The sequence below is a fragment of the Rhipicephalus microplus genome, chromosome 1 (assembly GCF_043290135.1).
Source record: "Rhipicephalus microplus isolate Deutch F79 chromosome 1, USDA_Rmic, whole genome shotgun sequence".
In the NCBI taxonomy this organism is placed as follows: Eukaryota; Metazoa; Arthropoda; class Arachnida; order Ixodida; family Ixodidae; genus Rhipicephalus; species Rhipicephalus microplus.
This window is the reverse complement of record NC_134700.1, coordinates 199539773-199565511: the sequence shown is the minus strand read 5'-3', so window position 1 is coordinate 199565511 and position 25739 is coordinate 199539773. Positions and strand designations below refer to the sequence as shown.

General features: G+C 47.9%; 1 protein-coding gene across 1 annotated transcript in view; it reads right to left on the bottom strand.

Moving 5' to 3' along the window:
- Positions 1 to 25739, bottom strand: part of LOC119167176 (sodium channel protein 1 brain) — an 83854-nt gene that overhangs the window by 53360 nt on the left and 4755 nt on the right. The window contains exons 6-15 of the mRNA XM_075868014.1: positions 22320 to 22426; positions 21590 to 21768; positions 20561 to 20705; positions 18952 to 19098; positions 17859 to 17981; positions 15536 to 15760; positions 13694 to 13754; positions 12779 to 12939; positions 11365 to 11717; positions 1828 to 2047 (exon numbers count right to left, since the gene is read on the bottom strand). Of these exons, the coding sequence (XP_075724129.1) occupies positions 1828 to 2047; positions 11365 to 11717; positions 12779 to 12939; positions 13694 to 13754; positions 15536 to 15760; positions 17859 to 17981; positions 18952 to 19098; positions 20561 to 20705; positions 21590 to 21768; positions 22320 to 22426 (1721 nt within the window). The remainder of the gene's footprint in view (positions 1 to 1827; positions 2048 to 11364; positions 11718 to 12778; positions 12940 to 13693; positions 13755 to 15535; positions 15761 to 17858; positions 17982 to 18951; positions 19099 to 20560; positions 20706 to 21589; positions 21769 to 22319; positions 22427 to 25739) is intronic.

The following is a 25739-nucleotide window of genomic DNA, read 5'->3' as shown; positions in this document are numbered from 1 at the left end:
GATGTACGCCCATAATACCACTGCACAGGCAACACCTAGATTCTCTCCATACTTCCTGCTTTACGATTGTGAGCCCTCTTGCATGCTAGACACCATCCTGATGTTGCTGAGTCAACGACGGTGTCGCAAGCTGATAAATACACGAAAGAGTGTCGCCAGCTGGCCCACTCCCTCACTACTGCTGTTCAGCAACGCCAAAAGCACCACTGCGATACCTCGACGCCTCCTCCACTTTACGCTCCTGGTGACCTTGTCTGGCTTTGGATTCCTTCAAGCAGCCCTGATCTCTCAACGAAACTTTATAGCTATACAAATATTACGGGCCCTTCCGTGTGGTCAAACAAACATCACCCGTGAATTACATCGTGGAGCCTCTTGTGCAATCCTCTGATCAACGATGTCGTGGACGTGAGACTGTTCACATAGACCGCATGAAACCGTACCACGACCCATCTGTCGTCTCGTGCCCCTAAGTCGCCAGGATGGCTTTTTTTTCAGGGGGATGGGGGGGGGGGAGAAAATGTAGTGAAGAATATGAATGCTATTCGAGGAGGCAGCGGGTAATTGCCAAAACGAGAAGAGGGTGCCGTTTTTCTCTCTCGGCATTTAAGCTGGATCCGCCATTACGGATTCTGATAAATAAGTACTGCTTCCAAACGCCTTATTTAAAAAGTAAGGTTGAAGCCTTCTCTGAAAAATTTCTGGCTACGCCCCTGAGACACTGATAATTTTAATACGAGAGCGTAATAAAAAACTGACACTGGCAACTTTGACCCGATGATGCTAAGAATACGTAACAGGGTTCCAGCAGCAACCGAACCCACACATTGTACGCGGTGATCAAGTATTATACCACAGAGCTACGCCAGGCTTCGGATATACTTTTGAAAGGAACCCTAATGTTTGTGAAACGTCAATTGTGGTTGCAGTGTTGGCTATTCAATTTTATAAACATTACATTCGTACTCCTATAATACAGGCGTCACGTGGTGTTAAGGTCAGTTGTAGATAAGCGCCATTCATTGAAGTTGGAGTACGTAGCACTAGCCAGGACTACCATCTTAGCAAGCGCAAGCAGTACATATCAGCTTACCGCTTATGGTATTCGTAATTTCCACGTTTCCATTGACATCGTTGAGCAACATCAAACGACTGGTTAAATAAAACATATGCGACTCTTCGATTATTCGTTAGCTGCCAGCTCTTAATGAGATCACGTGCGATGTGACGAAACTGAAAGAAAAAGGGGTTTCCGCACTCGTTGTCAAAGTTACTGGCATGGTTCTCACACGTTTAAATGCCATATATACCCCCTAAAATGAACAAAGGGATGGCCGCCACGGTAGCTCAGTTGGTCCAGCATCGGACGCGTTATTCGAAGGTCGCAGGTTTGGTTACTGCCCCCGACAAGCCGTTTTTCGTGAACTTTTTTTACATTACATTTCCCACAAATAACACCCCCCCCCCTATACTTTTCTTGGTATTGTTGTCTGTTGTCTGTTGTCTGAATTTCGAAATAAAGTGGTTGGACTTTAATTAATAAACTCGAACCTACGTGACCATGAATCGTTGTGGGCCGTTTCCCAACTTATCGCAATACTACATGAACTTCGTTATTATTTGTTTAGCTGAGTTGAGGGCTTGCTTATCTTCAAGTTGCATAGCCGCACCGTAAAAGGCTTCCCGCCCTTATCGGCTGATCAGGGTGAGAGAAAGACAGGAGGGACGTGGCGGGAGGCTGTCCACTCGGTGCGGGGCAGCAGCGTTAGTTGAGGACTGATATTTGCTAAATATACGCGATTGACCAGGGAAACCCTGTGTGCGCACCCTCTCGACGATGCTGTCGACGTTGAAGCTGCTGAGCAGGAAAGCGAGAAAGACGTTGAGCAGCACGTAGTTGCCGACGAAGAAGACAGCGCTGTAGAAGGCCACGCACCGCAGCCTGCCGTAACCCTCGTGGAAGCAGTTGACCAGCGGGTCGAACATGTCGCCGCAGAACAGGCGCACCATGAGAAGCACGCTGTGCATAAAGTCGTGGCTGTTCCACCTGCGCCAAATGTAGGAAGGCATCGCAGAATTCGACAATTGTTCATTCGTGGACTGCATATATACGTATACTGTCGGCAGTGCTCGACGTTGATGGGACTCTGATGAGCAATGCAACTTTTTGCGTATTAGTGAAGTACAATTTCGCAATGGCGAAAACACTACTTTTACCGCGACGTGAAGCTTGCTATAAGTGAGAAAACGTGCGAAAATGCGATTGGAGACGCCACCTTGCGATTCCCACCCTAAATACCATGACGTCACAAATTTTGAAGGTATCTACTTGGTGCTACGTATTTTCTAATCAACAAAAATGAAATACATTGTCATCTGTGAGTACCGCATGTACATCTAGCTTACGAAGTTGCATGAAATTTTATTGATCAAGTTACGAAAACACGAAAAATGCATTTAAAAATTTTTGACGTCAGGCGCGGAGATTTCGGCGCAAAATTTAGAAATGAAACTTCTACCTTGATTTTGTCCGCAAATAATTTCCTTACGATAGTGAAATATATGACATTGTTTCACGAAGCCATGTTTCACGAAACGAAGCCATTGTTTCTCTTTGGCGTCCCTTCAAAAGACGTCAATCGGCCAAGTCTACGCGGCTTGTAACTCCATCGAAATAAAAATTACCGTGGTTGTACGAGACTACAGGGCGTGTTTGTCGAGTGACAGTTCGGTTTTCCTTGCTTTACGTTTCGCCAGAAAATAATTTATTTATAGGTAGGAGCTCTCGACATGAACGCACAGTGAACTGCAGCCATGGTGTCTCTTGCGGTGGCCGCATGAAAGACTGGCCTTGAGCGCTGCCGCTAAAAACAAACAAACTTGGTTGATCCCACCGTCATAAGAATCGGTGTAACACGTAAAGGAAAAGTCTTCCGACAGTAGTATAACTTAAAGTTCACTGTACATTGATATAAAATAGCTTATACAATATCTGTTGGTGTTCAACAGCTAAAGCACCGTTTATATGTAAATGCATCCGTCAACGAAGTAAAAAACAGCGCGCAACGCAGGACAGTGACAGATACGTCTCTGTCACTGTCCTGTGTTATATGCTCTTGTTCACTTCGCTGATCATGTACCAACCGTCCTCAGTAAGCACTTTAGTACAAATGCATCCATGTGTCACAGAACGAGCGCTAAACAAGAGCGCGCCGCCAAATCCTTGCGACAACGGGCGGCAGAAACGCCGCGAGGTAAAAAGAAAAAAAAAGAAAGCAAACATCCAGGGCTCCCGGGCGCGCGCTCTCCCCGCAGAAGCACGGCTTCGCAGACGATCCTCCTCACCCCACATCGGCGGCCCAGCAAGACCGCGGTTTTTCTAGAACGAAGGAGGCGGGGTCAGACCGAGTGAATCATCCTCGGGAGAGGGCAGTCGAACCGTCTTGTGCCTCTCCCCAGCCTTCGCTGCGTATCGCGCCGACGAAATGACGAGAAACATCTGGAAAGTCGCGCGCAAGGTATTTAACCGAGCAGCCGAGACGAGAAATCAGGAGAAGACGGAAAGTTAGCGCCGGAGCGCGTAGGAATTCCGCCGTGTAGTCGGCGAAGGTTCTGCCCGTAGTGACAGAACAGGAGGAGACGGAAGTGAGCGCCAGAGAGCGTAGAGATTCCGCCGTGTAGTCGGCGAAGTTTTTGGTCCGTAGGGACGGCTCGAGCTACAGGCAAGAGCGTGGGTTTACCGCTATCGAGCGAAGACGCGGGGCAACAGCTGCGTGTGTGAAGCCGACGGATTTCCGGCGAAGAAGTTGAAGTTTAAGGAGTGGCCAATTGAAGACGGGAGGTTTCCTGGAAGAGAACTTCGAGAGCTGCGGAACGACAACAACGCTGGACTTTGAGTGAGTGATTCTCGGAAGAGTATCATTCAGACTTTTGTTCCAAGGACTTTGGACTGAATAGGTTTTATATCTCTTTAGTCTTTAAGTGTCTTGGTTGTTCAATGCATGCGACTGCATTGTAGTGCGTATTGTTGTCTGTGTCCGTTGTTTCAAGTGTGGTTGATTGTACTGTGTAGTACATTGTCTGTTTGGTGACGTATTGTATGTAACTATTGTGGAGTGTGCATCCGTGTGTATTGTTTTTGATCTGCCGTTAATGAGAATATAATTTTGTTTGTTTATCAACTCTCGGCTCTGTCTTGTTCTTTGGGCCACAGCCGGCGTCCGCTGGCGTACCAATAAGGACCACTTCTAAATTGTCCACGCTTTCGTGGTGCGGTTCGGGGGGCCGATACTTCGGCTCTTGGAATTAGCCCGGCGATCGCCTCCCTAATAAACGGGACAGGTGTGACAATTAAACTGGCGTCCGCGACAGGACCTTTTGGTGCACAGTGTGTCCAAAGTAGTGAGAAAGAGCCTCGAGTTGTTGACAGTGCTATCGGAACGATTTCGTGTGTTGTTCGGTGTTCTCGTTAACGAGTGCAAGGGAGTGTTCCGATAGACTGATTTAGGCAGATACTTTTTGCACGCGGCAAGGTTGTATTTGCGAGTTGCGAGACACAATGGATCTCGAAAAGTTAGTTGCGCTTGGTGAGAAGATGGGTCTTTCCGGCGCCGAACTACGGAAATGGGTAAGCCAGAAGGAGAAAGAGGCGGTGGAGAGAGAGAGGTTGGCGGCAGAGAGGGCCAAGGAAGAAAAGGCAGCTGAGTTGGAGAGAGAAAGGCTGGCCGCCGAAAGGGCGAGAGAAGAAAGAGAAGCGCAGATGGCTGAAAGGGAGCGGCAGCGGCAGCACGAGATGGAACTCGAGCGGCTCCGTTTGCAACAGCGAAGTGAAACTCCCGTCCAAGCTAGAGTTGAAAGCAGCGAACGGGAAGATCACGGCTTCCGCTTGAACCCAAGCAAGCTGCTCGTAGCGTTTGATGAAATGAAGGACGACCTAGACGCGTACCTCCACAGATTTGAGACGATTGCGAAGAGCCAGAATTGGCCGGAACATCAATGGGCAACTGCTTTGAGTACTTGCTTGAGTGGTGAAGCGCTCAGTGTGTACGGTAGGCTGACGCCGACCGATGCAGCCAACTACGCAAAGGTGAAAGCTGCTTTGTTGAAGCGATTTAGATTCACTGTGGAAGGATTCCGGGACAGATTTCGGACAGGAAAGCCAGCTGATGGTGAGACAGCTACGCAGTATGCTGCCCGACTTTGCCACTATTTCGACAGATGGATTGAACTTTCAGGGACAGCACAGGAGTACGATGAGCTTAGAGAGCTGCTAATTAAAGAACAATTTCTTACTAGTTGCCACCCAAGCCTGTCGCTGTATTTGAAAGAGAGGAAGGCGGAGTCATTTGAAGGAATGCTTGAATTGGCTGATCAATTCTTGGAAGCGCAAGGTGGCACTAATTTGGCCAAGGTAAAGAAGGAGTGCCCCGATGATTCGAAGAAATTGGCTCCCGAAGAAAAGAAGCGTGCACCAGAGAGCATTCAGCGATGCTTTCTGTGTAACCGAGTGGGTCATCGCGTGAAAAACTGTCGAACGATCTTTACGAGCCCTACGGTAGTGAAATGTTTTAAGTGTGGTCAGACTGGGCATAAAGCAGATGCATGTCGGAACGGAGTGAGCCAAACTCACCAGGTATCCTGTGTGCAAGCAGCACCGAAATCTGATAATAATGCCGTCACCGACGGATTCGTAGAATTGAAAAATGGGGAGAAAATTCCGATTGTGGGTGCTGTAATGTCAAAACAGCCAACCGGTGTTACGAAGGGAATGCCAACACTTCCTGGAAAGATTGCAGGCAAGAAGATTACGGTTCTAAGAGACACCGGTAGCTCCACGGTTATCGTGAGGAGAAATTTGGTACGGGAAAGAGAGTTGACAGGCAGAACGAAACCGGTTTGCCTAATTGACCGTACGGTTCGGATGCTTCCCGAAGCAGAAATTGAGGTTGAAACCCCGTACTTCAGCGGGAAGGTTACTGCGTTATGCATGACGACCCCCCTGTATGACCTTGTCATCGGAAACATCGACGGGGCGCGAGGGCCAAGTGATCCAGAATGTTTGGGAGAAGACCCGAAGATAGAGCCCTCGCCAACACAGCGGCCGCGAGATACAGTGGAGGAACATCCCGTGACGGATCTCACTAGAGCCCAAGGTGAAGCTGCGGCGCAAGAGACAGCGAAGGAGAAGACGATCGTGTCGAATAAGTTCACGGGCCGAGCAACCGGACTTACGTCTGCACGACCTCAACCGACCGACAGTGTAAAGGAGACGGAGTTGGCCCGCCGGGCAAAAAGTAGAGGCATTATCAAGCGGGTAAATAAACAGACAGGACCCGTCGAATGTAATGACGCGTTAACGGTGTCGGAAGAGACAACGATGGCTGAGACGACGCCTCAGATATCGTCGTTGGAAAGGGCTCGCCGAAAAAGAACGTGGAAGCACAAGAAGAGATCGAGCGAGCACCTAAAAAGGGGCGCAAGCGCTGTTCGAAGCTTTCAAGATAGGTGCTGAGGTGGAATCATAATGTGTTTGGCAGGGCTGAGTGACATATGTTGTGTTAATGTTCTTGTTATCCTGTGTCTCAAGTGTATGTCGAGTGAGTCAGTGTTCTGTGCGATGGTGTGATGTATAGTGTTGTATAATTGTTGGATAGACAGAACTTTGTACGTTTGTATTGTTTAGAATGTGTGATGAAGTGTTGTAGGCATGTACCTGTGGCTATATTTCATGTGTTGTGGAATTGAACTACAATGTACGATTGTATTGAGTGATATATTGTGAATGGGAAGTGTCATGAGCGACGGATTGTGTTACAGTCTGTGAGAATGTGTGGTGACTGTTCGTGCTCGTTTGTGTGGTTTTGAATATTATGAGATAATATTCTTAAAGTGGGGGGCAGTGTCACAGAACGAGCGCTAAACAAGAGCGCGCCGCCAAATCCTTGCGACAACGGGCGGCAGAAACGCCGCGAGGTAAAAAGAAAAAAAAAGAAAGCAAACATCCAGGGCTCCCGGGCGCGCGCTCTCCCCGCAGAAGCACGGCTTCGCAGACGATCCTCCTCACCCCACATCGGCGGCCCAGCAAGACCGCGGTTTTTCTAGAACGAAGGAGGCGGGGTCAGACCGAGTGAATCATCCTCGGGAGAGGGCAGTCGAACCGTCTCGTGCCTCTCCCCAGCCTTCGCTGCGTATCGCGCCGACGAAATGACGAGAAACATCTGGAAAGTCGCGCGCAAGGTATTTAACCGAGCAGCCGAGACGAGAAATCAGGAGAAGACGGAAAGTTAGCGCCGGAGCGCGTAGGAATTCCGCCGTGTAGTCGGCGAAGGTTCTGCCCGTAGTGACAGAACAGGAGGAGACGGAAGTGAGCGCCAGAGAGCGTAGAGATTCCGCCGTGTAGTCGGCGAAGTTTTTGGTCCGTAGGGACGGCTCGAGCTACAGGCAAGAGCGTGGGTTTACCGCTATCGAGCGAAGACGCGGGGCAACAGCTGCGTGTGTGAAGCCGACGGATTTCCGGCGAAGAAGTTGAAGTTTAAGGAGTGGCCAATTGAAGACGGGAGGTTTCCTGGAAGAGAACTTCGAGAGCTGCGGAACGACAACAACGCTGGACTTTGAGTGAGTGATTCTCGGAAGAGTATCATTCAGACTTTTGTTCCAAGGACTTTGGACTGAATAGGTTTCATATCTCTTTAGTCTTTAAGTGTCTTGGTTGTTCAATGCATGCGACTGCATTGTAGTGCGTATTGTTGTCTGTGTCCGTTGTTTCATGTGTGGTTGATTGTACTGTGTAGTACATTGTCTGTTTGGTGACGTATTGTATGTAACTATTGTGGAGTGTGCATCCGTGTGTATTGTTTTTGATCTGCCGTTAATGAGAATATAATTTTGTTTGTTTATCAACTCTCGGCTCTGTCTTGTTCTTTGGGCCACAGCCGGCGTCCGCTGGCGCACCAATAAGGACCACTTCTAAATTGTCCACGCTTTCGTGGTGCGGTTCGGGGGGCCGATACTTCGGCTCTTGGAATTAGCCCGGCGATCGCCTCCCTAATAAACGGGACAGGTGTGACACCATGTCGATGCTCAGTGATACATTTCGACCCCGACGACGGACGTCCATGATTAATTGTGGAGTATTGATAAAACATGCCCTTCTGGTCACGATGTTTGTGGTAGCTGTGCTAAACGATGAGAGCGGAAACAAAGAAAGCGGTGCGACTGCCAGAAGAGCGTGACTGTTCATATCGAGGGCTTTTTTTTTTCTAGAGGCGAAGCACCTTCGGGCGTGGGTCTGTCCATCCTCCGTAGTTGGATGGCGGTACTTGGAGTGTTCACTAGATGGACACACGGACGGACGCACGGACGGACAGACAGACTAGCAGACGGACGGATGGGCGGACGCGAGGAGCGGGTATGTGCCACAGGGGATGCGAGATGCCAGATGGCGGTACTTGGAGTGTTCATTATAGGCGTACGCATGGACGAACGGACAGACAGAGTAGAAGATGGACAGATGGACGGACGCATGGATGGACTCACGGATGGTCGCGCGGACGGACGGAAGCAAGAACGAATGGATGGATGGAAGCACGGATGGGCTGACGGACGTTTCGCCCCATTAACCATCATTCACTCCGCGCATGTGCTGCTATTTTTTTTTAAATCACAGCATATCCATGGAGTGAATGATGATGAATGGGGCGAAGCGTCTGTGCTCTCATGCGTCCGTCCATGCGTCCGTCCGTCTGTCTGTCCGTTCGTTCATGTGTCCATCCATCTGCCAATCCGTTCGTCCGTCCATCTAGTGAACACTCCTAGAACCGCCGTCTCGCATATTTTCATAATATATTCATTGTATAAAAGTACCGCCATTCAGCGGACATTTTAAGGACTAAACGAGACGTGGCTACTACGATGAAACGGTACGTACGACCCACAGATAAACCACGGCGTAAGGAGCTTCGCCCTTAAACACCGCTTTGGTTCGTACCTCAAAGTTCTGATCAGATCACCTTCTTTCGGCTTGTTAGAGTACGCAATGCGCGTTGTGGCTTCTCTGTTAACCGGCCACAATATTCCGCGGGGCAAACGTAAGCGGGAAACGCGTAGTTACATCCAGACCACGGTGTAAAATACAAAAAGTTTAGTTGGGGACGTGTGTTTGTATGTTACACCGTGGTTGCAGCGCAGAGCTATTTTTGAATGGATGGATGCTATGAGCCACGCCGACGCTTTGGGTAGCGTCGGCACCTGGTGGCGTGTTGAGGCAAAATTGTACTTCCCCTATTGAAAACGCACCAAGCGAGACATGCGCGTGAAAGCGACGCGTTGAAGTAACGTACTGTAAATGACACGGTGATAATGCATAACTACATTTTGGGAAGAGCACTGAGAGAGGGCAGTGGTAGAAAAAAAAAAGACTTTTTTTAATCTGCAGAGTATATTGGATAGCGTGCCCGGCAGCTGTTGACGCTGACTGAGAGATGGTGTGTTCGATTCCCGTTGACGGGACTTTAATCTTCTCTTCGTGTGTATTTTTTTGGCGTCATTTCTGTGACGGAAGTGCGTCACTCAAGTCTTGGTGGACCCCGGCATAAGACACTTTCGTGTTAAAGGGTGTCTTGAGCTACTGCTTATTTTCACGAACGCAACGTTATCTCACTGAAACTTTTTTGTGTCCGGCGTTGCGACGACAAGCGAAGCGTGTGGAAGCGCACGCGGTGAACGCGCTGATACGCTGGGGAAACGACGGCGAGTCGGTTAGGGAGCCTACATGAACGGCCGTTTTTAGGGTGGAGACATCTTAATAAGTGCCTTCAAAAAACTCAGCCAAAACCAGCGGGCAACGGGGCACGCTGTTGCCAGCTTCTACCAAATTCAGCATAGTTTTCTGTGCGCCGCCATTTTGGAGCGGACGGACGGAACGCGCGGACGCGTCCCGTTTGTGGGCTTCCAACTCGCAATGCGTGGACGCAGCAACGACAACTTCGGTTATCTACTCATTCGCGAACACCGCGAAACACATATACGTGTGCCGCAGGAAAAAACAGTGAACGAAATACGCAGTACTCACAGAGCAAATACGAGACGCACTGGTGGGCTCCCAGCCGTCTCGCTTCACTTGAGCCAGCCATAGTTGTCGTCGGCCAGGGCTCGCTGGGAAGCGGAACATTCGCACCCCCTTTCTGTTGTGGTTAGTGCAGAGCGGTACGCAGCATCCAGGCATTCTAAGGCTTCACCGGCAGCGTTTAACACGCTACCGCAACGTTCGACGCCGTATTATTTAGAACTAAACGCAACCGGGCGTAGACGCAGTGCGGGCACCAAGATGGGGCGACAGCGCGGCGTTGCTGTCTGGCAACATTGTGTTTTTACGGGCGGCGGTGCGTTGGCGGCATGTAGTGGGTCAAAGGCTGACATCACCCTAAAAACGGCCGTTCATGTAGGCTCCCTAGAGTCGGTAAGAACATTGCGCCACCTCACGGGCAAAGTGTAAGCGATTTTCTGAGCTGGAGAAATTACGGCGCGAGTTCTCATCGCTAAGAACATTGCGCCATCTCACGGGCAGCGTGTGATTTTCTGAGGAGCGAACGCTGTTCAGATACGCTGGCATGACATTGGGTAAGCTTGAATGCCAGATTCACGAAAGCAACTCCCCCCTCCTTTTTTTTTCCTTTGAGGGCGGAGTATGTATCTGGAGAAAAAAAGCTATCACCTTAAATGCACCGTGCTCCTGGAACCAGTTCTCTTTTTTTTTCGTTGATTCCGAACCGGAGCATCCCCCTGGCACACCTGCGAAGGTGATTTGGCCAACTGCCGCCTCGAGTACGTGACTACTGCACAGGGAGGCGCAGCGAAAAGGAGAGCTGGGCTTGTGTTCATATTGGGACAGCGCAGAAACGAATCACGAAGAAAGACTGGCGAGTCACAAAGGAGCTAACGTATTTGGAGAAGACGTATAGATGCTACATGCGTAGCTTTTTGTCACATGCATAGGTTGCGCATGCATGTTTTGTTCTTGCTTCCTTTTGTTTCGTTTGAACAAAGCAACTAGTTGTCAGAGCACTCGTGTCGTTTAGTCTTCCTTCGCGATTCTTTTCTGCGCTGTTCCGAAAATGGGAGTGCCTTCCGTGGAAGATCGATTGGTAGAGCACCCAACGCGTAATCAAGGGGTTGTGGGTTCGGGTCCCACTGACAGCAAGGGCGATTTTTCGTTTACTTTATTTCATTGCAACTTACGTCACCGTTACTACGCTAGATTTGAACACAACAATACACTTCCTCTACGCTTTCCCTGGTCTAAATGTCAATTGGATTAATTTGTGTCTAGCAAAGACAACACATGTTACATGAGGGCAAATTGGTCACCGTGACACCGGCTTCCGGTCTCCAGAGTCGAAGATGTCCTCGGCGGCTACGGCGAACGCTACGACCACGAGCATGATGACGAGCAGCAGGTTCATGAGCGGTTTGAGCAGCGACAGCATCATGTTGAGCATGTAGAAGAGCGTGTCCCAAGTGCGAGCCACGTACACCAGTCGGAAGAGGCGGAGGAAGCGAGTGCGGACGCCCACCTCGAAGCGGAACAGCACGAGCAAGTCGGAGGTGATGCTGCACACCACGGCGCCCAGGTCGAGGACCGAGAACTTCTTGTGGAAGAAGGACCAGCCCCGTGCGGATAGCTTGATCGTCATCTCGACCGAGAACGCCACGCTGGCCGCCTGCATTGCGGTGTTGCGTGCTACGAGGCGAAGTTTCATACGTGATTTAAAGTACGCGTCCGGCTGGCGACAAAGCCGACCACGAATCGCAACTGTTGATAGAAGGTTATGAGTGCTCAGCTAAAAGTCGCCTTGACGCGTCGCCTTGACGTATTTCAGTTAGTGCAAACATAATAATAGTACTTGCTTTCAGACTAGTCTATGCCTCACTAGAAAGCGCTTGGTACGTGAAATAAGAGACAGGCTTGCACGTACATTCGTGCATGTGTCAAGGGTTTGACAAAAACCGGTCGGGCGAAACAAGAACATGGCTGAAGTAAACGTACATGCGCTATTTGAAAAAAAAAGAACATACACCAAAACAGAATTTCCTGACGTTTTCTTGCCCAACACTGGTGCTTTGTTCACACTGAACGAAATGAACACCGCCATGGATTTCGGTTGTTGTGAACTAGGCATTCTTGAAGAACAACAAAACGCGAAGCAAGTATTTTTTTTTATTGGTGAAACTGAATTTTCTTCAGAAAAAAAACGCTTTCTTAAATTCAAATACCAGCAATCATTAGCAAAACAAGGTGACAAGGAAACATTGCCAGCATATGAGTGAATGATGATGAGTGGGGTGAAGTTTCGCAGGCTTTCAACTCATTCGTTCGTCCACCTGTGTGTCCGTCCACCATTCTATCAAACTAAACCACACGCAACACGCGTCCACGCCATCTAGTGATCACTTGAACATTCTGAGAAGTAAGGGGTGGCTACGGAGGAGGGACTGAGCGGCAGCGTTAGGAGCTTCGCCCCTATAAACAAGGTGTGATTTAGAGTGTCACTCCAATCTCATGAATTTTATGTGAGCTACGTTGTCCTTAACAGGCGGCTTCTTTAGGTAGACAGCGCACACTCACTACAGATCTCAATGCACGCCCAATACGTAAAAGACGGACGTCGTGAACGAAAGCTGTAAATGACAAACTGTCGACTGCAAGAAATCTTTACATCATGCCATACTATCTGGATATCCGGTGAGAAGTTATCACGTGCATGACGGACCTAGTACGTACCATGTTTCCCCAGGTGAGCATGCTCTTGAACTGAGCGTTCGCGTAGCTGCCGTCCAGCGCGAGAAAGAGTGTGCTGAGGATGATGAGCACGTGGATGGTCAGGTCCAGGATCGGGCTCTTCTCCAGCTCCAGGCACACCAGTCGCACGGTGGCCCAGTCGGCTGCGTGACGGACCACGCCATCTGCTATCACTTCTCAGCTTCACTATGCGCGACTGTACGCACGGTTTTAGACAGTTTTTCAGCTCAACAACTTCAAATAAGAACATATACACTGCAAGCACATCGGGACACTTCGTCCCTTCAAATGGCGAGACACGTGTAGAAAGTTTGTCTAAAACTACGTTATGCGCTTGCAGAAATAATTTGACCGCTCTGCGAACGGTTCCTCGTGAAATTTGCAGAGCTCTCCGATTGCGGTGTGGATTAGTCTAGAACATCCAACCACAATAGACAGATTTAGTGCCACGGCCTCAAAGCGGCTTACGTCACGTTCCAATGTGTTATACTTGTGTGCGGCTACAAAGGAACTCAAGAGCCTGCTTACGAGAGCGTTTTGGAGTCCCCGTCACTAAAACTTTCTAGTATAAGTCGCCGTCAGCCTTTCCATGCACCGGGTATTTTTAAAACTTAGGATACCTAAGAAGTTCGGTGAGGCAAGTAGAAAGTCATCTATGTCAAATGCTGTTTCGCTATTGCCAACTTTTGAAAGATTTACGGTCACGCAGGGTGAGCATGTCTACATGTGTCTTAAGGTCATTGCGACGCGACGAACGACCTTTGGAGACGTAGAGTAGCAGAGCTTTCACTTTAATAATCTACTCTGTGTCAACACACAGCGTAAGTACTTTCTAAAACTACGCGTTAACTTTAGCACAGTCGCCAGACAAAGCAAGCAATGTTCGTCAGCGTGTACCTCGCAGAGGAATGTCCACTCGAGAGCCCGAATGCTGGCGACGTTGGGCTCGAACGGCCCCCTGCGTGCAAATACGAGCAATGTGACGTTAGCAGTCTCCGGCTTCGGTGCTCAAGACTACATTCGACAACGCTTCGACAAGAACTCTTCTGACAAAGACTCCCAGCTGTCACCCTGTCACCCCGTCAAAGCAGAAATTAGACGTTGCATAGCCGATAAAGCATTAAGAAGTCAGATTTTTCCGTATTGGCTGAAAGCGGTCGCTGTATCCGAAGAACCTTGAAGTACTTATTTTTTCCTAATGCTTTCGTCATGTTTTTAATGAAAAATCTCTGAGACATGCAAGTACACGCGTTTTTTTCAGTGCGAGTGACCAACATGCCGGAATGCTTCTATAAAAAAGCCCCATTATTAGGAGTCTAGAAAAGAAAAGCCTTAAGACTGTGCCGTTTTCAAATCGTGGCACCGTGAATGTTCTACCTGAACACTGTGATCAATTTTGTAATAATAGTGAAAGCAACGTTGGTTAACCAAACCAAAAAATAAGAAAATATCAATTTGGTTCGCCTCCATGAACCGCACAGTTTGTCTACTCGTATTGACATTTTGTTTCCATCACTTTGGCGCGTTTTGAGATAATCAAGAGAAGCTGTAGCAGCCATGTGAGTAAATCATAGCTGACGAAGTGAAAATTATAAAATGCAGTGTATAGCGTAACAGTGGACAAGATAGCGTTCCTTTTCTCGAGAATCACTGTCCACCTGTTCTCGCATAACGTCACGTGCTCACATCCCATCGCATCAGTCACACGGTCCCTTACACATTAGCTTAAGACGACTAAGAGTTGAAAACCATCTTCTATTACGGCCCCGCCACGGTGGTCTAGTGGCTAAGGTACTCGGCTGCTGACCCGCAAGTCGCGGGATCAAATCCCGGCTGCGGTGGCTGCATTTACGACGGAGGTGGAAATGTTGTAGGGCCGTGCGCTCAGATTTGGGTGCACGTTAAAGAACTCCGGGTGGTCGAAATTTTCGTAGTATTTTACTACGGCGTCTCTCATAATCATATGGTGGTTTTGGTACGTTAAACCCCACATATCAATCAATCATCTTCTATTACGATTATATGGATGCACTCTGAACGCTTTCTACGGTCAACGTGCTTGCGTACTTGGAGGAATGAAAAGAAATGAAGGAGCATTACGTCACGCAGCAAGCCCTGGAAAGTCAACTCGTTTTGAAGCCAGACGTCATGTCGGTGACCTTTCACGGCGAAATCACGCGAGCAACGAGATTTGCCCAGACTTTGGGGCGTGGCGCCCGGTAGCTTTTATTTACACTTTTAATCAAAACGCGCTTGTTTGTCGCAGACATAGGCGGCTCGCGCAGGAAACCTCAAACAGAACGCCAGAGAGATTACTGAAATCTACCACGCGCTTTCACGTTTTGATCACGTGTGTGGGCCGACACGGTGGGCTTCACCTCGTGTGACGTAGTGCTCCTTCCTTTTTTTTTTTTGGTCTTTCTCTATGGTTGCGTTCAGCCTCTGAGCGCGAAAGTTCTCTGCACTTCACAAAGTCGTTCAATGCCTCCGTGGTATCACCACTCGTTTGATTTAGTGACGATGCCAAGTGATGACGTTACCATGTCACTCCATAAAATCTAGTGACCTGTGACGTCACGATGGCGTCATAACGTGGCGCCATAACATTTTTTTTGCATTACTCGGGTTGACGCCAACGCCACCCACGGCAACCTTTCACGCTGGTAGAGGAATTCGAGACTTTCGCCCTAAACTATATCGTCACAAACTCTCCAGATGCCTCGCACTGACGATGCGTACCAGCACCGGTGCAGCTGCAGCAGACAGCGGCTGCTCGTGGGCGTCCATGTGCTGCTCGCGTTCGCTGGTCGGCCGCTTGGGTGCGCGCGTGGCGGCTCGCAGCAGCGGCCGGGGCGCGTTCGCCGCGTCCACCACCATGTCGGCGAAGGCACCGAAGCCCAGCTCGCGGGTCAGGGCCTCCCCTTCGCCGCGTCGAAGACGCTGCTGGAAGCGCAGCTGCCGCACCTGCAGCAGCCAAACACGGGCAATCATATATACTTCTAACTTCATAATGGATACATCATAACCACAAACAGGAGGGTCGATATCGACAGAACGAGAGCTGCGGGTCCTTCCGTGCAGCCACTGTTCCCATTTCAGCCTTACCGCTAGCACTGAGGGATAAGTAGGAGCACAAAATGAACACGACTTCACCAACCAAACCACTAGTTCAGCTCAGCCTTAAAGGGCCACTTACCAGGCCCCATACCGAATTTTAGTTAACGTTGTTGGGTGTCCGATGAGGAACATTTTGCCACAAATATTTTTCAAATCGGTTCATCACGAGCGGAAAAAAACAGTTTTTTGAAGCGGCGCGAAACGAGGATGAGAGGAGGCAAGCTCGAAACCCTTGCCGCGTAGCCTTCGCAAGCCAAATCTCTTCCCCACCCTTTCCGGCATCCGACCAAGAGGTGACGTGCGCATGACGTGCCGAACAAGCCCAGCCCCCGAGCACGCGAGCAGTGTTGCTTTGTTGACCAGCGTTATTTTGTGGTCTTCCGCCTGCTTCTGCGGGATAGTTTTCAAACGCTGGCTTAGATGCGGTAGAGCAGATGAGTACAATGAGAGCGCGAACGCGTACGAGCGTTCCACGGCGGTCGTCTGCTGAATGCGCTGACTACGGGAACACGAACGCATGCGAAACGCCGACACAGTAGCCCCGCATCTCGTAGCATTTCACGGGATAAAATGTAAGAAAAACGCGCACATTTTTTTATTGCGTCTTATTATTTATTGCAAGTTTTATTAATCTCTTGAAGCAACAAATTACATAAACTGCGCACGCCGTGTTAAATAATTTTCCCCATATTACGTGCCACTGTCGGCCACGTCAGAGCAAACTCGTCTACGTAGAGGACCAACGTCACTGCATTGCCGTGTACGTAGGGCCATTCCTACGCCTACGTCATGCCCTCATTCTCTAGGCGTGCGCCGGCAGAGGGGAGGAGAAGCAGCGTTCATCTTGAAATTTGACCCATTTCCGCGGTGCGTATCATTGCGAATTTTGGCAAACGTGATCATGAACGCCTCGTCTACGCATTGCGCTTGTCAGCTCAAAATTGTCATACTTGGTGAGTGGCCCTTTAAGTAAAATGTGTGAAAATCTTGTACGAGGTTAACCCTAATGTAGCCGATCGTGCAATGATTTCAGTTCTGCAAAAATATGCCCAATTGGGCTGAGTCGTACATCATTATGACGGGAACAAACAGCGATGAGAAGGCATGATGTCTGTTGATGCCTATTCTGTTGTGTTCTCACCATCCATACGTTAGCGCTCTTTGCCCCCACCTATTGGTTTCTGTTTACTTAATTTGCAGCTAATGCTTGTAAAACCTGTTTTATTCACAATGTTCACTTCATTATTCGCAGCAAAACTTTCAACAAATCCTTCCTACTAACTGCTATTGAGATATGGAACACGCTACCCAAGCGTATAGTAGATTAACAGGACTCCAATAAACTTAGGCACATACTTACGTGTTTTTGAACTCTTAATCTCCCACTGTACTCTGTTATTTCATGTAGTATACTTTTGTGACTGTATTTTAGCACTCTTTTCTTCCCGTTTCAATGTCGTCATATTTTGCTTTTCGAATCCTAACATGTTTACTCTATTTTTTAAATCTTTATTTTTTTATCTGCTTCTTCGTTTCTTTGTACAGAAATCACCATGCTGTTATTGGGGTTTTGTCACCCCCGCCCCCTTATGTAATACCCTGAAAATGGCCTTTAAGAGTAAATAACAGTAATGCTGATGATGATGACAAAAGACGAAAGGCACCTGGTCCGCACAGATGCTACATAAAAAAAAAAACTTTTTCTGCCCCAACGGAGAAAATAGTCGTATTTTAATTTAGCCACCTCCCTTTGAGAAAAGCGTGTTTTCCAAAACCGCTGCAGGAGGTGTTTGCTTATAGCGGGGATAGTGATAACGTTCAGAGGTTCAAGGTACGTACACCGTTTAACTTTCCATTTTTCGATATACTCATTCAATGCGAGGCATCCTGCGTTCGTGGGCATGCGTACGCTCTGGTAACACAGAAATGTGAGTGCCTTAGATACCTTGTGGGCGCTAGGTATCTGAGCCAGGCTGACGAGTGGCTGGACGTACAGGTGGTCCACATTGACCTCGAAATCGCTTATCTCTTGGAAGAGCGTCAAGTCCATTAAAGATCCCTGCTCCATCTGCAAAAAAAAAAGGAAGCGCATCAGGGGACCCGCCGATGCCGTGGCATTCTTCAAGTTGCATGAGTTTGCGCATTGTAAATTTTCAGTGGGTCATTTCCAATAATGAAAGCGTGATTACGTCCTCGCGCAACAAAATAAGGCAGTGGTATGGCATGCTAAAGTGGCACAATAACGACAGGACATTAGCACAGGCAGAATGCCGATGAGGCTTCCTTGAGAAATAGAAAATTAAGGCAGCGTTAGTGAAGCATTCTTGCGGGAGGATCAAAAGGCTAACATGATATTCTATGGTGCACCAGCTATACTGTACGAGCATAAGCTCTTCTTTCGTGTTGAAGGTATACGTGTAGACTACCCAGCTCTCTGGAAATACGCGTTGCCTCCAGCAACACGAACCACTAACCACGGAAGCTAAGAAGTCGAGTGAGTGTATCGATCACTTGACTGTTCATGGAAACGCGAGTTTGATTCGCCATCAAGACATCTGCCTGTCACTATCATCCCCTTTATTTTTCTCTTTTTTTGGGACATATAAAACTACAGCCGACGCTAAAGATACGCGTGAAAACGCAACATCTGCAATCATGACAGCGGCTTCAACGGAAAGATTGACAGGGGAGAAACAAAAATGTAATTTCTAGCACGTAGTTTCTGACACGGTAACTATTGTTCATCAAAAAGTAGCGATTTACTGAAACGATTGACAGCACAGTCTGGTCGTACAAAATGGTGCGCCTACGCGTTAATGATGCGTAAGCGTCAATAAATGCTATTTAAAGAAGGCGCGTGAATTAGCCAGACGATCAAGGTAACGTTTCGCGGAGTGCTGTAATCAAAGAGCATTCCCCAACAGAACCAAGATGACACCGCATCGAGAGCAGATTGGAGGATCACCCGCAAGTCCGGTGATAAGATATCGTGATCTGAGAGGCGGATATGTACAAGATCATGACTGCAGCTCGCACACCTGTTGCCTGCGAGCTCGCTTGAGGTTGTTCTCCAAGACGTAAGTGTGCACGGTGACGGCAAGCATCAGGTTAATCAGGTACGCCGAACCGAACATCACGGTACACAGGAACAGCGGGAAGCACGCGGGGCCGACAGCCTGCAGCAACTGCACAGACATGGAACAAAGTGTAAATGCACAGTAAATGTCGTGGTTCTGTAGTGCCGCACGAAAAGTAAAAAAAAGAGCTAATGACAGAACGCAGTGAAAGTCATGAAAAACATGACTGATCCTTCTTTCTAGGAATCGATATAATACTAAAGTGAAACGCGTCTTGACATGGCTAGTTCAGCGTTTATTCATTGTTTCGCCACATGGGTGAATGAATGAGTACTACAGCAAAAAATTGCTAAGTCGCGCGAATAACGGCAAGCAGCTGAAAACTTGCAGCACTCAGCTCGACCAAAAAGCATGCTCGAAACTAGCATACACAGGACGAGTGCGGACTAACATTGGTCACGGCTTGGCACTTAAAGCGCGCTATTCAAACTCAAAGAAAGACGCACGAAACGAACGCACAAGCACGGCCACCTGTATCGGGCGCGCGTCCATCTAGGTGACCGTGGCACAAGTATACACAGGACAATCGCGAACAACTTCCCCAATTCTTACTGCTTCGTGTGCGAGCAGCGTGCTGCTTCCGTAAACGCGGCCGCGGCAGCGAGTAATGTGACCTTCGTGCCCTCCCGAATTGCGAGTCTGATAAGCGCGCGCGCAGGACACCATGCTCCGTGACGGTGGTGCTCACCGAAACGCGAGAGGCGATGACCTAACAAGTCCAACGCTACCCAACGCGACATCTTCGCGCCAACTCACTGCTGACGGCGAAAATGTGGAGCTCTGAGGACCACCAAACGGCATACGGTGCATATAAATGGCTTGCAATTTGCACTCTAGACAACGCACGCTTTGTGGCTTAGTGGTTATTGCCACGCGCTGCAGACCGAGAGGTTAATGGTTCGAGACCCCGCGGCGATGCCTTTTCTTGTCGTTTTTCTTTTCCATCTGTTAGTGTATATTTTACAACGTCATATTCGTGAGAAAAATACGTCAGCGGAGTCGTGAAGGACCCCGGAATAAAACACTTTCGTGTTCAAGAGTTCTACAGCATGTTCTTCTATCTGTAACACTTGAAGGTGAAAGCTTGCTTCAAACATCCTAATCAAGTTATACATTCGAAAACCATTCTTACAAGGCATAGCGGGCCGCAGTGTTAGATACACACATTAAACTGTCTTGACGTTCTCAGTCGATAGATCACAAGAATAGCGTACAGGCAACTGCGAGCTTCATCGCACAATGCTTCTGCCGATCGGCAACGACCATGGTCTACGAAACGAATACCCCGCACTCGACACTTACAACAGAGCCCACGAAGCTGCCTGTAAAGCGTGCTTCTTCCTACAACGAGTAACAGTGCAAAGAAAGCGCCAATACAGGAGGCCAATACGGGAGTCTGCGCTTGTTTCTCGGGTAGGGACACGCTAGAGAAGGGATGGCGAGAGAAACGATACAGCGTAAACGCGAGGAACAGGAGAGGAAAGGGCGAGGAGGGGAACATTAGACGCACCATGTTGTAGGGGATGTTCCAGTTGTCGAGGCTGAATATGTTGAAGGTGGTGAGCACGGCGTCCACCACGTTGTCGTAGGATGGGAACACACGTCGCTCCTCCACCACGTCTACCGTCACGCACGAGAAACCCGGCTCGCAAGCACTGCACAATCGATGTTGCCAAAGCAATGAAAGGAGACAAGCGAGCGATGTTTGACAACCAATACGCGCTAAGCGTTCCAATGACTTCACCGTCTGGCAGTGCTCTTTCAGCATACAGCGGTGGTGATGCATATAGAGACGGTGAAATTATCAATCAGAAATTAAATTTTGGAAATTTAGTTATACGTTTTAGTATCAAAAGTATCTGAGTACCCTGTACTTCTTTATTTGTCCGCATCTCTAGCGCAATGCCCTTTCATTAGGAAGCTGCTTGGTTGTCAAACACTCGAACCTTACTGTCAAAGGTCATTTGATGTAGAATAACGCATGTAAGGAACGTGCATACAGGCATAAAAATAAAACAAAAGAGAGGGGCATGAAGTGGGCCGTTCATATCAAGACCCACATTTATATCAAGCAAGAGTTGCCTAACTATGATGTACGTAATAACATTGGGCTGACTCCTGGCCATGTTGGTACGACACAAGCAATGAACGTATATTCATCAAGACGGGACAAGACAAAAAGGACATACACAGACGCTAACCTGCATGTCCTTTCTGTCTTGTGCCGTCGTGATAAATCTGTGCCCAGCCTTTAAAATAGTTACATAGCCATTCTTGGCCGTCTCGCACTGCTCATTACGTCCATTGTTGAAGTAAAGATGGAATCGGTACTTCAGGACTAATTATAGCCTCGTTTCAACAGTAACACCTCGACAACTACAATTTGGTTTGCCAATACAAGCCAACAACGGGCCACATTAAACACGTGTATTTTAATAATAATGCATCAAAGCTGTGGTAATTTGAGTATTAACAAAGTAATCTAACGAGAGCATCCAGCTTCGGGGTACAATGTCCACTTCGGACAGACAGCACTCACTAGGCAGCCAGTAGGTTCCCGCAGGGGAAGCCCAGCCGGTCGCGATCCTCGTCCTTGTCGAAGCCCGTGCGCATCCAGAGGCTGCGGTTGTTCGCCATGTGCTTGTACAGCTGTGCGTCCACCACACCCAGTCGCTCGCTGCTCACCACACAGCGCCGCTTCAGTACCGACATGAACATCTGCGTGGGACGAGTGAGTCAGTCAAAACCAATTCTTCAGCGTTTATGGAGGTTGTGCATTCGTCAGTTGTTGCCCAGCGGCCACGTCCACCACTCTAAGGAACGCCAGGAGCTGCATCTCCAGGCTACTCATGTTGAGAGTTTTTTTTAATTTACCTAAACTAAAGTAATCAGCATGCGTCTACGAAATGTTGAAAGTTTTCGTTAAATCTCGTCACAGTGACTCCTGCGCAATTTCACAAACCTAAGTGCCCGGTGGGGTCAATCACGATGTCACAAATTTCTACGAAAAAAAAAACAAAGAAAGCTGCTTAAAATAATTCAATGTTCTTGGGCATAATTGACCCTTCTCAAGAATGAAAGCAGAGAATTCAGAAAGTTCGATACGGTGTATTACATTTCTAGTGAGTTTCATTGCTGCATACTGTTTGAGCATGAGTAATATGGACACAAATTTGTTGGCACAATGAATAACGACTGAGGAGTGACACTTTCCTGTATTAGTGTGAGTCGAGACATGACATGCGCAAATGAGACGTCATGCAGCGCACCTGTAGACCGAACGTGGCGAACACCCAGATGCAGAAGAACAGCAGCACAATAAGCTCCAGCATACGCGTCGTTGCCTTGATGATGGTGTTCACGATGTCCCTGAGACCTGGTCGGGACGTCGAATTTCAATTAAGACTGCATTCGTGGACGTATTAGGGCTATACTGACCAATCAACCTTCCTGCGTATGGTAAATATCGGTGTTGCAATCGAGACATTGTGCTCCCGTGGGCAAGTTCACCTAATAGTTGGCATCTAACGAAATATGCGGATTGAGATACGATGCTCCAGCTACAAGACAGCCCCCTGCGATTGTTTCGAAGAGAAAGAAACCGTAGTGTGCAGCACTTCGAATCTTCGAGACTCATTAACCAAGCGATTGTAACTCGCTGCACTTAGAATTTCGGTTGTGAATCAGTGCGCTTGTTTTTTTCTTTATATTTATGACCACCCAAGTGAGGCGTCGCTCATGTGAACGGAGTCAACGCACGCCAAACAAAATTGAACTGCGTGTTCTTTATGTTGATGCACCAAAATTCACTCTTTAATGTTTTATCTCGCATACGTGTCTATATCGGCGACAACTTTCTGTGGCAGCACAGCCAAAACTACGAAGCCCTAGCACGCACTTTTTCACTACGCTTCTGCATGTAGTCTTCGAAGACTAACTTTTGTACACTGCGTAGCATAATGAAAAATATCGAAAGAAAAGATGTAAATATTATGTTCAAGATTGTTCGCATTATTATTTATAAGCATCAGCCGTGTAGGTTTTCGTTCTTTGATGTTTCTAGTTTTCAAGTTTTCTGGTGCCATTTCACCTTTTTCCTGTCCCGGTTAACAACAATAGCGTCACTTGGTTCCAGCAAGTTCACATCCAAGGTTATAAGCGAGTATGAGTGCGTGTTCGTCAGGTGATGTGCATTCATCGAGCAGGTGGAAACGAAGACAGTGGTGCGACGTAAAATATTTTGTTTCCAGCACATGCAATCACCGAGTATTTGTGTGCAAGTGATATTATCAGCGGAAGTGGGACTCTAATCACTATATAATCGCCTTGAAAGTGACGCCGGAGACCTGCCAGCCTTCAGCAACACCAGCTGCTTGAAAGAAATAATGCGATTGGAAACTGTACGTAAAACCACTGAACCTCTTTCTAAATTGCGTTGCATATGTGGTCGGTGGTTCAGCTGCCTAATATTGTTGATACGATAACGCCGAAGATTGCGTACCGTAACGCCATTCCCGTCAGCGTCTACGGAGGGAGTCGTTCTTCGCGTTTTTCCTGGGTAACAGACGCGTTCGTGTATATTACCTTGTTGACTGTACAAAAATGGCATACTTGGTCGAGTAAAGATAGCGTTTTCCCCACTTGAATTTACAAACGTCATACGCCCGCCCATGATTGATCGGTGCCAAGATTTCCGCTTCCCGTCCTTGCCTTCGCGTCCCCTAAAAAATAACGCGAGCGTCTCTAGAAAGGTCTTGTGTCTCTAAAAGAAGAAAGACGACAATGCCGACCAAGTATACACTGAAATTTAGAAAATGATATCTTGGCTTTACTTTGTTTTAATCGCCCAGCACCTGCTCGAGCGCAGTTTTCTTTTTCTAAAATAAATCTCAACGCTTCAGAAAAAGTTTCATGTTCTTTTTCTTAAAAATGAACAATTTAGTTATTTCTTCTCATATAAATGTAAAATTTATTGCATAGTGGCTGTGCGAAAAGTACATGTTAAATGCACTTGTGAAAAAAAAAAAATTCCGGAGCCCTCCACTACGGCGTCTTTCGTAATCATATGGTGGTTTTGGGACGTTAAACCCCACAAATCTATCAAATGCGCTTGTGAAACCGAAACCGCAATCACACGAAAACAGACTTGGCGGAGTAACACGTGTGCAGAACCTCCGCCCACGTGCTTTGGCTGTGCTGCCACAAAAAGTTGTCGCCGAGAATAGAACATTACAGTAGGTGAATATTGAATCAAATCATATAGGTTCAAATTAGTCGCGGCAAGTGCTAATAGATCCCAACTCAACAGCTTTGAACCAGTCTATCTAGCACTGCGCTACACATCAGGACTGACAGATACATCCATTTATTTGTAAAAATTTCAGCAGAGCGAACTCAAACTCTACTTCGTGTTCGTCGACTGAATTTTGAGTGACTCTTCCTGGCGCCGTAACATGGTAAATTGTAGTAAAAGGTTTCCACGGTTGAATGACTTTCCTTGGCTAAGAACAGTTTCGTGGAAAAAAAAAACGCAAGAGTGGTGTTAACACCGATTCGGCCCCGCCGCGGTGCCCTAGTGGCTAAGGTACTGGGCTGCTAACCCGCAGGTCGCGGGATCGAATCCCGGCTGCGACGGCTGCATTTCCGATGGAGGCGGTAATGTTGTAGGCACGTGTGCTCAGATTTGGGTGCACGTTAAAGAACCCCAGGTGGTCGAAATTTCCGGAGCCCTCCACTACGGCGTCTCTCATAATCATATGGTGGTTTTGAGACGTTAAGCCTCACATATCAATCAATCAATCAACACCGATTCGACAAGTACAGGTATTAGCCTTCGCACACGTACTGAAGCACATCCTCGCTCTGGATTGGTACTGTGCACCGTTTCTTTTTTTTTCTTAGTAAGACGTATTCGAAATGCGACGAAAATATTTATCCGAATCGCAGAAAAGTGTATCTATGTGCCGGAAGGTTCGTACGTGGCGATGTATTTTATCTATATTGTTTATTCCTAAATGTCCGGTCACATCTGCTGTTTGATTCCTGTTTCATTGACAACCAATACAATACTACTTGACGGCCAGTGATTAGGAGCGTGATCTAAGCTTGCCGCCGTGGCCAAGAGTAGAATAAGCTAACACCACCTGGACCCTGATGTAAACACAGACAAATATGATTGAGAAGGCAGCCGGAGGGTTATGCGCAGCTGCCAGCACGCATAGCGTTGTGAGAGCAATGCACAAGGTGCGAATTCGGCTATCAATGCCTTTTATTCTACCTTTGCCTTTTATTGCCTTTTATATTTTTGCCTTTTATTGCCTTTGCCTTTCATTGCCTTTTATTCTACTTTCATTTTTCTGCTTTCTATTTCTAGTTTTCAATAAACCCATCGATAATTTCCCGTACGTCTGGCTTGGTTTCAAAATGAGCTGGCTTTGTATCAGTGTAACCAGCAACGTTATAGCTCCTTAATTACACTACTATTTTGTTACATGACAATAGGCACTGTAATAAACAGACCTGCACCTCAACTTCTCTACTACAGCGACAATTAAAGACTGACTATAAACATACCCGGTAAACTTCGTGCACAACTTGTCAGTCCACTTTCGAATTCGCATTGCTCAACGCCGTTCCATCTTGCCCGGCATATTTCTTACGACACATGCACTATACATACATAACCAATT